The 13,930-nt window shown below is 39.3% G+C and overlaps 1 protein-coding gene, 1 long non-coding RNA gene and 1 other non-coding gene across 3 annotated transcripts in view; 1 reads left to right on the top strand and 2 right to left on the bottom strand.

Moving 5' to 3' along the window:
* Window positions 1-3,406: 3,406 nt before the first annotated feature.
* Window positions 3,407-7,332, bottom strand: slc35g2b (solute carrier family 35 member G2b). The gene is made up of 2 exons (XM_015036981.1): window positions 6,974-7,332; window positions 3,407-4,852 (listed from the first exon to the last, which is right to left on the bottom strand). The coding sequence occupies exon 2, from the start codon at window positions 4,822-4,824 to the stop codon at window positions 3,574-3,576; it is 1,251 nt and encodes a 416-aa protein (XP_014892467.1). The 5' UTR covers window positions 4,825-4,852; window positions 6,974-7,332; the 3' UTR covers window positions 3,407-3,573.
* Window positions 7,333-11,430: 4,098 nt separating this feature from the next.
* The window catches only part of LOC106950252 (uncharacterized), an 18,244-nt gene continuing 15,744 nt past the window's right edge, over window positions 11,431-13,930 (top strand). The window contains exon 1 of the long non-coding RNA XR_001425576.1: window positions 11,431-11,445. This is a non-coding gene — a long non-coding RNA (uncharacterized LOC106950252). The remainder of the gene's footprint in view (window positions 11,446-13,930) is intronic.
* On the bottom strand, window positions 13,442-13,514 carry trnav-gac (transfer RNA valine (anticodon GAC)). Its single transcript has one exon. It is a non-coding gene; the product is annotated as a tRNA-Val (tRNA).

Here is a 13,930-nt window from a genome sequence, read left to right as displayed (position 1 = left end):
CACCAGAGCAAAACCAAAATTCTTCAGTGTTCATGTAAGTTCTCAAAGCTACATCCTATATAAAACATTTGGAGAAAACTGAAGAGAAGATGAAATAAGAAAAGACAAAGACTCTTGATCAGAGACACAACAAAAAGTCTTTAGCGAGGCATGCATGATTTTCTTCCAAGGTTTGTTCAGCAATTTGGAAATTGTTGGCCGCAAACATGTAAGACTCTTAACGTGTTGCAGATCAACAATCATTTACAGAATCTTTTTTTTTCTTTTTCTTCTTTTTTTTTTTTTTTTGAGTTGTGGCCAACGAGTACTTCCAACTTCACAATGCTTGGCGCGCCTTTGCAGAAAGTTTGGACACAACTGTTCTAGTTGGATTGTGAGAAGAAGAACTGTCAGAAAATAATTTCTCTGTATGCTCCAAACTTGTTAAATGTCATAGCAAAAGTGTAAATACTGCTGCTCTGCCAAGAATGCTGTACAGAGAAAGCAGAACTATCAACAATTATGCCACCAGCAATTTTGCAAAACAAATTCATTTCTTAATAATGTTTTTGTTTTTGCTTTTACAGATCTTAACCACAGGTGCCAGTAATTGCGCAGAGTGATGTATTTCAAGGTATCCACGTTTCATAAAAATGCTCAGTCATCTGTATTGCTCACTACAAGTTCCCATAATAATTCAAATATGCATACAGATCATCAAATTCCGTTCAGCCATAATGCATCTTATAAATGTGTCTGTGGTTAAGAGAGCTGCAGAGTAATTTGGAAGGTTCTGCAGCTCGCTGCAGGATGCAATCTGTTTCCTGCTCTAACAGATGGGTCTCCTCTACGTGTCTTCTTCGTTCTGCACCCCAAAGCCAATCTCAAAACTACTCAATGTGAATTGTAAGCAGGATTCTCAGTTTTGTTGAGCTTAATAAGCTTAATAAGCTGTGGGTCAATTTATTGCAAAAAAGCAAGTAAATAAGAGCTGGTAAATCTCGTTTGTTTAATTGTAAACAAACAAGATTTACATATCTTTTTATCTTATTTACAATGACAGTGACTCTTTGCAGATGTGTCCAACATTAAACTGAGTCTCACTTATAACAGCCACCCTTGTCATACAGAGTGCATACATCACAACATGACTGCTTCTGCTGAATGAATAAAAAGAGGAAGTGTGATGTGTAATTTGTACAACTGTTGTGATCAAAATGCTATCTCTTCCTGACATAAAGGAAATGGAAGTAACACTAACAAGCTTTATCCTTCGGTATGAGAACAATTTCCAAAAGCTGAGACAATATTTGTTGGGTACACAAAAACTTAAGCCATTTATAGAGGATTGTGTAGAATTGGATGATCAAAAATGATAAATAAAAATCCTAAGAATATGAAATTGAGTTATAAAACATATCATGCATGTAAGACTGTCAAGCCAAGTAAATACACAGGCTAGCCTGGGTGGCACCACTGATTTCAGCTTTCTTCTTTCACTCTTGGTTGTCAGAAACATTAAGTAGGTCATGAATGCCACCTGCTGGGCTGTTGGTGAAGCACGTCAGTTCTGAATCAGCAATGTGTCCTCATTCATGGCAAGCACTTTTTTCATCACCATTGTGTCTCTATTTCTCTATTTGGTTCCTCGGCAGTTCCTTTTGACCCTCAAGGCAGCATCTTAGAGACTGTTTATTTTGCTCGGTTTCCTGAAAAGACTAAAAAAAAAAAAAAAAAAAAAAAAAGAGGAGAAGTACTCTGTGAGCTGCTGACTTAACTGATACAGAAAAAGAAACAGCAGATGGACCGGCATTGTTTAAGGGGGACTTTAATTCAATTCAGTGTACTTGCCTCTGGGCATTAGTTTGACATACATCTGAGAGTAAACAGAAGCCACAGTCAGAGAGAAAATCACGTTTGTCAAATATAAACTAGCTAATGGGTTCGGAGATGTAGCTTGAACAGAATAAATTGCTCAAGTCATTTATTCTACTTTGGGTTTTTGCCTTATTGAATCTAATGCAATTCTGAAAAATATTTATGTAAACCAAATGTACATTGTTTCTTGGTTGTTTTAAAAAGTGTTGAATTTGGATTGTATGAAAGTATACAAAAAAATTGTGTATTCACATTTTGAAGTAAAACATAATTATTTTTGCTGCTTTTTAGGCCCCTGCAGCCCATGATTTGAAATTCACTTTTTCATTTTCACAGGCACAATTGAGTTGTCACTGTATTTTAAGGAATCTGTAGTAAATGCATATTTAGAGTTTAGATAGAGCTACCTAAATTAGTCCATATGCCAAAACAAAACAGAGAAATAGCTCTTTAATAACCTGGTGAATTGCAAACTATCTTCAGCTTGGTGTTACTTTGGGATTTGTAGAATAAGATTATTTTGCACTTTTGTTCCGAATGTTATGTAAATATAAAAAAAAAATTATAGAGAATTTAGTGTCAGAGCATATGGATTTTTGAAATGGAAAGTTTGTAAGAACCATCTATTCTTTTGTTAGTTAGGACATTATAGACATGGGATTCTCACAAAAACGCTTAGCAAAATGACCACAGTTTTAAATTATCTCTCTTTACTCAAAAACCAAAAACAGAAAATAGATGACATGTTTTTAGCACACATTGTTCTTGCTTGTTAACTTTACTTTCAAAACAAATTTAGCTCAATAATAGGAGCGATAGTCGTGATTGAGAATATTTTTGAAACAGCTAAATATGTCTTTATGGGGAATGAGGGATAAGCTCTAGCCCTTTGACAGACAGCTGACCAGCAGTGCACAGCAACACTTTGGGTGTGGTGGGCAGTAGTGCTCCGTTCAGCTCACTTTGACACTTCCTTTGGCTTCTCAGTTAGTTTAAAACTTAGAAAAGCTGTGATTGTGAATTGTAGTTGTTTTGAAACCAACTATTTAGACCAGGGGTCACCAACTCCAGTCCTCAAGGGCTACCATCCTGCAACTTTTAGATTCACCTCTGCTCCAATATGTCTGAATTCCCTCACCAGCATTCATTCCTCTCTGCAATAGGCTGGAAACGAGCAGTTTATTTGATCAAGGTGTGTTTAAGCAGAGACGCATCTAAAAGTTACAGGATGGTAGCCCTCGAGTTGGTGACCCCTGGTTTAGACCATGGTACTTTTACACCTGTAAACGTCCTATGCATAAATCATTGTGTTTTAGTTTCTAACAACAAATCAGGTCTTTCAGTGAAGCATTTTCTTTTTGTCTTTTTTTATTCCTTGTTACAATATGAATGGTTCCAGGGCTGACATTTACACAGTTTTGGCAGTGTGACGACAGAAGATTATATCAACACCTTGTGGCGTCGTAATTCACTCGTGCCTCTTTTTGCTGACATTTTAGTCTGTGGCACAATTTGACATTAAAGCATCACTATACGAAAGGGGAAATGGTCACAATATTACAATTGTCTTTTATTTCACACGTAAATATTAAGACTTTAGTTACACAAACTGGCACTCTGTTCACAGCACAACAATACAAAAATCATCAGATGAAGATTCAGACATTCTTTTGATTGCACAACCAAGCGACACTGTAAACGGATAGACTGACAGATTCATTTGATAGGCGAGTCTAGGATTTCTTGGTAATCCTGTCGAATGGCCCTGCTCACTCTGTACAGCTTGACTCCGGTCAAAGTGAACACGCTGACCATGATGACAAGGCCTCCGATCACATCGTACACTGAGGGGATCATCCTCAGCACGATCAGCTGCAAAATCATTGAAACCACGATCTCTAGGTGCTGCACGGTGCTAACTAAGGCTGGATGGAACTTGTTTAGAGCATAGTAGACTCCAAGGAACGCTACCGTGGAGCAGATGCAGATCCCAATTAAATAGCCCCAGGTCTCCCCATCCAGGGGAATAATAGGCTCCTGCATTATGAACATGGTGGAGGCACCCCAGACAGTGCCTGTCCAGCCGAAGGTAAAGAGTGCTGTCCACATGCTGACGCGCTCCTTGATGGCTCGGTAGACAATCATGGAGAGGGCGGCGGTCAAGCCTGCCATAACTGTCATTGTATAGCCAAATGCCTCCTTCCAAAACCCCAGCCTGGACTTCTCCTCATCTGCTACATTCGGCACCATGACCAGACACAGGCCGAACACACTTCCCACCACCGTAACCACGTCGGTGTAGCTCAGCCTCTCATCCAGCAGCAGGAAAGCCAGTATGGCACTGAAGACAGTGGTGGATGCTCGCCACATGATGGTACCATTGCTGGGGGGTACAATGGCAAAGGACGTGTAGGCGCAAGTGATAGAAATGACGTTGCACACACCATAGAAGAAGAGACGGAGCCGGTAACCCTTGGGGCCGAAGGGTGCCTCGTGGTAGTAGAGGACCACCAGGATTGACAACACTTGGATCACAGAGCGGATGAAGAGCAGCTCGAGAGAGGGAACCTTAGAGCGATCTGCCGCCAATCGGGTGATTAGCGCCACACATCCATGAGCTGCTGCTGCCCCAAACAAGGCCATCCAGGTCACTCTGGAGGCCAACACATTAGCTTCGCCAAAGCTGGCCAGCTGACCCTCGACCCCTTTGTCTCTTTGCACACTTGGCTGCTTAGGCTGAGTCTCCATGGTTCCAAAGAAAGTCCTGCTGCCTTTGGCATCAGACACCAGTCTCTTTCCAATGTTTGCCTCTGCAAAAGAACCGAAATCCTCAAAGGAGGGTGCATCGTCGTACCCTTCGTCACCAGGCTGGGGGAAGTGAGTGGCATATTTTACTGTGACTGTGTTTGGGTGAATTTTGACCCGCTTCTTTGATCCAAACTGCAGGGAGGCTGAAGCTGCATCCATGATGTATGAGGTATTTAAATAGTGTTATCTGGAAAACAGTGAAGTAAAAATCATTATTTAAATTCCACAGACACATTTAGACTCTTGCATAAATATTCACATATTCTTTTTCCACATTTTCTCAAATTATAACCGTTAACTTCAGGATTATATTGTGTCAACACTTTGTGGAGCCAACTTTCACTCTAATCACAGCAGGAGGTCTTTGGGGGTATATGTCTACCAGATTTGCACAAAGTTGTGTCCATTCTTCTTTGAATATTGAGTCAGATTGGGTAGAGCACATGCAAACATATATTTTGAACTCTTGTCAAAGATTCTCATCTGTGATTAGATCCACACTTTCACTGGAGTGGTCTAACCCATGAACATGCTTTGCCATTCCATTGTGAATCTGGCTTTAAGTTTGGGGTTGCTGTCCTCCTGCAAGGTGAACCTTCACCCCTGTCCTGAGTGTTTTCTAGTCTTCATTCTAGGATGGCCCTGTATTTACCTCCATTCATCTTCTTATTAACTCTGACCCCCTTTAAAGTCCATACGTAACATGGACATTCTTTTAGCAAAAACGGTGCCATTATCATATTTTGTTGTAGCCGTGGTGCATTCAGAGGAATGAGCAATGTTAGTTTTCAGAAAAACACAGTATTTCATCTTGGTCAGTACAACCAGATCACATTTTTTCACATTTGCTGTGTCCCCTTACATAGCTTCAGGAAAACTACAAATAGGGCTTTTCTTTTTGCCACTCTTCCATAAAGGACAAATTGGTGGAGTGAGCATTTAATAGTTACCCTGTCAACAGACTTATCAGTTCCCTTCCCAGATGAGTCATCACCTGCTTTGTGTTTCTTTTTCTTTTCTTTTTTCTTTTTTTTAACTATTGTTAGAATGTAGAAAGTTATCTACATAACTTTCTATCTGAACGGTGGATTTCTGCTACTCCTCCACAGTTACAATTTAGGCTTGTGATTCTGCTATACTCTTAATTTTTTTTATATGATGAATTGAATTGTGTTTCAAGAGATGTTTAAAGCTTTCATCTTTCCCACACTTTCGTCTCTGATCTGTCTGCTGTAATCTTTGGTCTTGATCCTTTTTTGCTCACAACTGCTCTTTCTAAGGTCTTATGAGAACACAATTTATAACAAGGCTACCTCATCCACACTTGAACTCACCAGGTTATAAATCACTAACCTGGTGATTTATATTGGCAAATGTTTACACTGAATTTCTATGTGGTAGCAGAGCAAATAGGGATGAATGCAGACTCAAGTCACATTTTTCCCATTTTTGATTTTGTTTTCATTGAGAATCATGTATCATTTTCCTTCCAAGTCACATCTATGCACTGCTTTGTGTTGGTCTATCACATTAAATCTCAATAAGATAGACATTTGTGCTCATAGAAGCCAAACAGCAAACACTCTGAGGCTGATGCAGTCTGATGGGAAAGAGATTACATAACAAGGAATCCACAGAGGGGGCTGATGCATAAATGTGGGCCATGTATGAGATGAATGGAGAGGCACACCATAATTAAGCTACATCTGAATACGCTGTGTAGAATGGATACAGGAATAGTCGTCTGGAAAATTAGTTTGATTCTTTACTCATCACATTTTGCATCCTGGGGTCAGATGAGTCAGTGATTTATATCTTAAATAACATTTATTTAACATATATTCATATTTTTATTTCCCCGCCCATATTTTGCAGTCAGTCCAGCACTAATTTTAGAATCACATTAAATAAAAACAGCATGAGTCCAAACCACAAGGGGGCAGAAAGATACTTCTGACTGTTTGGTCCTCTTTCATTAAGATTAAAATTAAAATACAAATTGATGAAAAACGGAAGTTGGAGAAATGACAAGATAAAAAGGCGTCTAAATTAAGGCACATATACGAAACGCTGCAATTAGTGTTTTTTTTTTAATTGCCCGTGAATTTAAAGCAGCCAAAATCGTTTCTCCTCACGAATTGCAGGATAAAAATACTAATTAACGAGCACCATATTAATAATGATATCATTTTAAGGGATCGCTAATCCATATCTTTTCTGACAGTCGTTTGCATCAAACTCCCCCCTCGTCCTCCCCCCCCCCCCTTTTTTTTGAGTAAGAACATGTTATTTTTTAAAAACATCTTACCTGGTGTTCTTGAATGAATTCCTAATGATGCTGGATGAAGCAGAGGTCTGTGTCATAAAAGCAGATTTGGTCGGAATTCCTCATCCTTGCACTTGCCCATCTGCAGCTCCCATTCCCCCATGTTCCCTCCCCCTGAAGCGGAGCTTCTCTTCAAGACTACTTGTTTTTTTCTTCTTCCTCTACAAACTGTTTAACCAACTCTGCCTTTGCTTCTGCCGCCGATGAATCTGAAGCTGCTGTTGCTGGTGAGGCGGGTGATGATGATGATGATGATGATGATGGAGGGGGGAGGAAGCAACGGTCGCTGTCACAGCCAGCGGTTTCTTCTTTTCAGTCTAAATCCCACCCTTCCGCCCCCCCAGCTACATTTGCTCTCATTCGTCCTTCTCCAATAGTAGCAAAATAGGAAGAGGATGTACGTTGGCCGGCCGCCATCATCATCATAATAATAATATAGCCCGAAAAAAAATGCACATTCATTTGCTTCCTTTTTTAAGATGTTTGTTTCAAAAAAAAAAAAGAAAAAAAAGAAAAGAAAAGGGTGTTCTTGTTACATTTCTGATATGAGTGCAGATCTACTTCCTCTTTAAAACCATTTGTTGTAGGTGAATTTGGATATTCCATTTATGAAGTTATAATCAGATTATTAATCCTCCTGAGAACCCTAACTTGCTGTTCTGTTTTTGTGTGCAACACTCTTTTTTTTTTTTGCTCCAGTCACTTCACCAAAAATAAAAAATAAAAAGTTGATAATGAATACTTACTGTTTGAAATTCTTGAACTTTTTTTTCTACTCTGTCATGTGACAACCACAAACTTTAATGTATCTATTTGAGATTTTATATATTGAGCTATCAGAAAGTAATTACTTGTGAGGTGGAATTAAAATGAAACATAGTTTAAACTTTTTTTTTTTTTATGTGTGGCTTGAAAAGTGTGGCTTGCATTTTCTGCCCTATTTAACCAAATACCCCTAAACAAATCACATTTACTTAGGGGTAAATCTGTGGCCTCATCTGAAATCAAATTAACGTTTGTGTAAAACTCTAGGCAGCATCTGGAGGAAAACTAGCTCTGCACACCACCCTGAACATGATGACTGATGACTTCCTCACGACTGAAACATGGTGGTGGCAGCATCATGCTGGGATGGGTATTTTCTCTGCAGGCATCAGGGATGCTGGTTAGAGTTTAGATACATATATCTAAGAGCTGAATATGAAAGAACTACATGTTTAATCCCAGAGTTGTGTTTGTATCTAAACTCATTTGAATTTCAGGAGTCCTGAAATTTGCTTCAGGATGGCCCTCATGGGAAGTTAGCTGGTTTGACTTCCCATGAGGGAAGTACCTAACACAACCATTCTGCTTTGGACTAAACAGATACTTTTAAAAAAAAAAAAAAAAAAGGTAAACGCTTGCAGCAATTAAAACAGCAGGACCACAATAAAATAATGTGATAATGTCGTCTCCTCATACAGCAGGTTTATAGAACTTAAATTAGGTTGTGAAGTTTACCCCCCAGGCAATGCACCAAGATTCCCAGCTGGTAATGTAAGACAGTAACGCCACTGGCTCTGAAACATGACAGCGACTTTAATTATCATGGAGGACCACAGAAGGTGATTTGCAACGCTGGAGCAATTAACTCTGTGTCAACATCTGCATAAAGCTCCATGCAATCACAATAAATCTGCCAGTAGGGAATGAGCGTGTAATGTAATTGCTTATTAATGAAGGAAATTGTGGTTGGAAAACACGCGTAATTGTTTTCTGCACATGACAGGTAGCACAGTTACAAACTGCGAAACAGAAACAGTTGAGTGAACCCTTAGAATAATATTTTAAGGTGACATTGTTCATTTAATTTTTTTCTTTCTTTTTTCTTTTGGTTTGTTGTAAAACTGATAGTACACATCACCGACACTGCCAGAGCTTCAAGTTAATAATCCATGTATTATGATTTGGAATGAAAATTTAATTTTATACTCTTCAATTCCTCAATGAAAGCAGCACCGTTTACGTGGGAGGCACTTGCCTTCAGAGGGTAAATGAGAAACCTCCACTTCTATGCTGGATAGTTGGTGTGAGTTTATGCTGATATGCTGTATGGTGTGCATATTGGCCAGACATTTCCATTTTTTATCTAACCTGTCCTAAGAACCTTATTCTATAAATCTTGGTTCATCCAGGCAAACATTAAAAACCCCATGTTTCCCTGTCATTTAACATCCTGTACTTTCTTTTTGACATGACAGCAAATCCTGTTGATAAAATGTTTTCATTCCCACTGTAGATTCCTCTGAACTGAATTAGTGGATCCTCATCCCGATGAAGGGAATACAAATTCATATATTTCTTACAAATAGCCGTCCGTCTGGATATTAATATGTATAAAGCCATAACAGCACAAGCAATTACCCATTCTAGGGCTGTTTGAGTACTTAGTGTTTGAGAAATTTAGAAGAAAAAAAAAAGCATGAAAATGTCCACTGTAAACTCTGCATGGCCTCACAGCTCATTGAACTAATATGAGAACTGGGAAGCAATCATGCCCTGTCTTCTCATTTTATCATCCAGGGATTAGTTCAGACTATTGAGGAGGTGCTCAGCGGTCTAAAATACTGGAGGTATTTTCCAATCTCACAAAACACCCAAATGATTCTGTTGTTTCTAAAAAAAAAAAAAATATCTGGTGATGTAAGAGTAAGGCTAGATTTATTTATTTATTTTAAGTGCACGTTTAGGTTTACATCTTCTATGTTTGATGGTTCAATCAGACATTGCATAAGGAGAGACAGCTTTAAGCCGAGGTGTTAGTTAAGTTGTACAGTAAATACTAGAAAGCATCATTTCTGATGTTTGATCTATTACACTTGTGTGAGGTGCAATAATTTGAATAAATTTAGATGTTGCACAGGCTGGTTAGATATGATCTGACGAATCAGAACTATTTTTTGAGAATGAAGCCCAAAATAATATTGACCTGCACTAGACTATAGTTAAACTCATGAAAACATAGTGCTTCATGGTGGTGGTGTACATGTAGTTTGAGTGGACTGTGGACTGCATTGTGCTGTGGACTTCTCAGCTAAACACAATGCCAGATCAGATGTAGCTTCTAGAAATCAAAAACTGAGAGAAAACACAAAGTTGAAGCTGACAAACAGGCAACAAATGCAACATTGTACTGTACCAGCATTGCAGTGTTGCAATGTTGTACTAGCATTGTCTTCCACAGATCTCTGTCCAGCAGAGCACCTTTGGCAACATAAAGTCCCCTTCATTGCATGCGGTCAACAAATTTGCAGGAACTGTGTGATGCTATCGTGGGAATATGGACTAAAAAAAATGTCCAAAAACTTGATGAATTTACATTGAAAAGGATTAAGGCAATTCTCAGGGCAAGCAACTATGTGAGAAGTACCTACAGCAGATGTACGGATGGACGGATGTTTTTCAGTGTTGTATTACTCTGTCTATTTCAGTTGAGCTATTTTGCTCCTATTTTTGTGTAGCACACCCCTCTCCTGAGGTTTGCATGATAAACAAGTATGCAAATGCCACTTTGGCATTTTGCAGTCGCACAAATGCTCTTTTCCAGAAAAAGTTGCCTCTACATCTGCTTTGGCTATGAGCTTTTGGAGCAATTAGCACAAACAACACTTCACAGACTGAAAGAGATAAATATAGCAGTGTGACTGTTTTTATGATCCCTGTGATTTAACATCGAAGCAAACAGTGAGACCTTGTCCAGGGCTGAAATTCGAGGCATTTCTGTTCATGCACCCTGGAGCTTATTTCTTTGCTTCCAAATGCTCATGCTAAGAGGACCAGCTTCAGTCACAGTAAACACAGAGGGTAATTCCTTACCTGCAGCAGCAAATGGAATTGTAGATTACTCCTGCAGGCTATTTGGGAAAATGTGAGAGCCTCATAGCGCATTTGTATTGATTACATGTGGGTTTTTATTTGCTTGTCAGTATGCTCCCTCCTAAATGTTACAGATGTGGTACTTATTCATCACCCATTGTAAGCCTCAGCCATCATCAGGTAGTTATACAGTATTTCTGTTGTAACAGCGCAGGAGGAGAAACTCCAATCCCTTTTTGTACTCTGACAGGCTGAGCTAGAAAATTCATAAGGTGAAAGAAGACTCGTCACTGACATGAAGCGAACAAAGAATACTTTTTTCAGCTTTTGGAAGACAGTGAAACAGAGTTGCTTGTGGGTGGTAAATGAACGCATGTGGTTCCTGTTTTGTTAAAGCATGCGGGCGTGGAAACCTGCCAACTTATATATGTTTTTTTTTTTTTTTTTTTTTTTTTTTTTAACAAGATAACAACCGTTGTCCATTGTGTAGCACAAAAGATTTGCCAAATCACATGATCTAAAGTTAAAATAGTACAGCTTTAGTTTACTACATAATGTTGCTTTCCAGTAAAATGGGTCACCGTTTCCTCTGTCTGAATGTACACCAGGCTAAGGTTCCACCAGCTGTCTATGTCAAAGCCAGACTTTCTTCTGCTTGAAGGTACTGACAGATATCGCTCCGAGAATAGCTCATCCCCGGGAGCTAGTTTTTGGCACTTTTGTTTTTCGTGTACATACTGTGCCCCCCCCAAAAAAAAAAAAATCATACACTGCCTCGTACTTACTTATATGAATACCAAATAGGCCAGGGCAGAGATGTGTTCTAAATGGAGCATTTTAAATTATGAATGAGCTAGGGAAGTTTGAGGCACTCTAGATTTGATGCTCTCTTTCACCCTGTCTAAGAATAAAACAAATGAAAACGGTGTCTTCTGTCTGTCTAAGATGTGGCATACTGAATGATACTAAAGCTTGGGATTTTTAAAAATCTTTTTACCTTATTAGTGGTGTCAGGAGATTTCAATGCAGCATTTCAAGCCACGTCAGAACAAATGTAATGTGCACCCTGCTAGCCCAGGGAATAGAAATCCCTTCTTTCTATCAGGGCTGTCATAATCCTTCATGACACGGACTCAACAAAGTGTCAGAAACATTCCTAGTCCATATTGACATGATGGCTTTACAAAGTTGCAGGTTTGTCAGTTGCACATCCATGGTGAGAATCTCTTGTTCCCACACTCTTAGTGGCGCTTTGATGGATTGAGGTCGCTGACTATGAATGTTGTTGGAGAAGAGTGAGTTCTCTGTCAAGATCAAGAAACTACTTTAAGCAGCAGTTATCAAACCACTGTTAAAAAAAGGAGCAATTTGGGTAAGCTGGAATTGCAAAATTACAGCTTTGGCCAGTGCAAAGCTGGTAGACACGCACCCTAAAAGACTTGCATATTATTCTTCTCTGATATGTATTTGGAGAAAAAAAAGAAGCTAAAAATGTATCTTTTTTCCCTTCCAGTTCTATTTATTTACTCCATTGTGTTGGTCTGTCACATAAATTCACAATACAACTCTTTAGAGGCTGAACAATTTCAAGAAGCTTGAAGACGCCGCACATCCCCAGCAACATGAATCAATGTACACACTCTGACATGACAGCGGATGATAAATGCATAATTTGTGGATCGACTCAGCTACGTTTCGTCTCTTATTTACTTTGAGAGACAAGAGCTGAAACGTTGAACCTTTTCTCCGAGGACCGAAATGACAGCTGCGCCATTAGCTGCTGTGTGTGGGCTGGACAAACCGGAAGCTGTAAAAATATCATAAGAGAGCACTTAAGTGGATGAGACATTTTCGAATTTCATCACGGATGGACGTTCGTCTGTCCAGTCAGGCGCATGGAGTGAGTAATCATCGCAGCATCTGAGCCCAAACGAGAGGTTGTTCGTGTGTTATACAGCGGGGGACAACAGACGCGACAATAAAGCTGTGGTGCAGTGGACCCAGTAAACAGCTTGTGTAGGAGTAAAATTTAGGCATCGAAGATAATAATGGAGCTCCTTTAAATCTGATTAAGCCTTTCTATAATAGAAACTGTAATGAAGTTTCCTCTCAGTCTTGGCAGTCGTTTAATGGAAAGTAATAAGTAACTCAAAATTAGATGAGACACGGCTGTGAGGAAGAGGTCGGAGTCGTTCACTCTTTCAGCACATGATAGAGGGCAAAATAAAAAAAAGAGGTAAAAGTGGTCATTTTGAGAACTTAGTCTAATATATATCTAAAGATGGTACACAGCAAATTTGGAAGTGTTCCATCAACTCCTACAGAGTTAAATTCAACATTTTGAAAGTGTCTATATTGGTCCACTCTGGATGGTGTAGAAATTACACTTTTGAGCACGGTGCATGTGTCAAACATGGTGTAATGCATGTTTGGCACAAGTGCATTACGCCATAGAACTGCCAATTGGTAATTGAAGTAAAGTAGCTTCGATTTCAAAGAAGCCTACATTGAAGTCAATTGACAAATGAACCATCACGAAAGAGGAAGGCTCTTGTTGTCTCACTGCACCCCAAGAGATGCATAACCTACAAAAACCATTTCTGTCTGGTTTCGAACCAGAGACCTTTTGCATGTCAAGCAAACGTGATAACCACTACACTACAGGAACTGAACTTCTCTGCTTTGTTTCAGTTTGAGGTTCCAAAGTTGATGATGTGAGATGCAACGCATGAAATTTTCAACTGAGCCTTGCACTCAGATGCCTGGATTCTGACACCACAGAACCCTTGTTGACCTTTAGTAAACACCTGTTATCAATATAACATGCAAAATCTGTTTCTGTCTGGTTTTGAACCAGAGACCTTTTGTGTGTAAAGCAAACATGATAACCACTACACTACAGGAACTGAACTTCTCTGTTTTGTTTCAGTTTGAGGTTCCAAAGTTGATGATGTGAGATGCAACGCATGAAAATTTAAACTGAGGTTTGCACTCAGATGCCTGGATTCAGAGTACAAACCATGACACCACAGAGCCCTGTTGGCCTTTAGTAAACACCTGTGATGAAGAGAACATGCAAAATCT

Source organism: Poecilia latipinna, unplaced genomic scaffold (assembly GCF_001443285.1).
Source record: "Poecilia latipinna isolate Pla-1442-1.1 unplaced genomic scaffold, P_latipinna-1.0 Scaffold387, whole genome shotgun sequence".
NCBI lineage: Eukaryota > Metazoa > Chordata > Actinopteri > Cyprinodontiformes > Poeciliidae > Poecilia > Poecilia latipinna.
Note: the sequence above shows the minus strand (reverse complement) of the source record. Positions and strands in the feature narration are given on the sequence as shown.

Excerpts from the sequence above, each read along its gene's own strand:
- slc35g2b (XM_015036981.1), bottom strand. The coding sequence starts at position 4,824 with ATGGATGCAGCTTCAGCCTCCCTGCAGTTTGGATCAAAGAAGCGGGTC.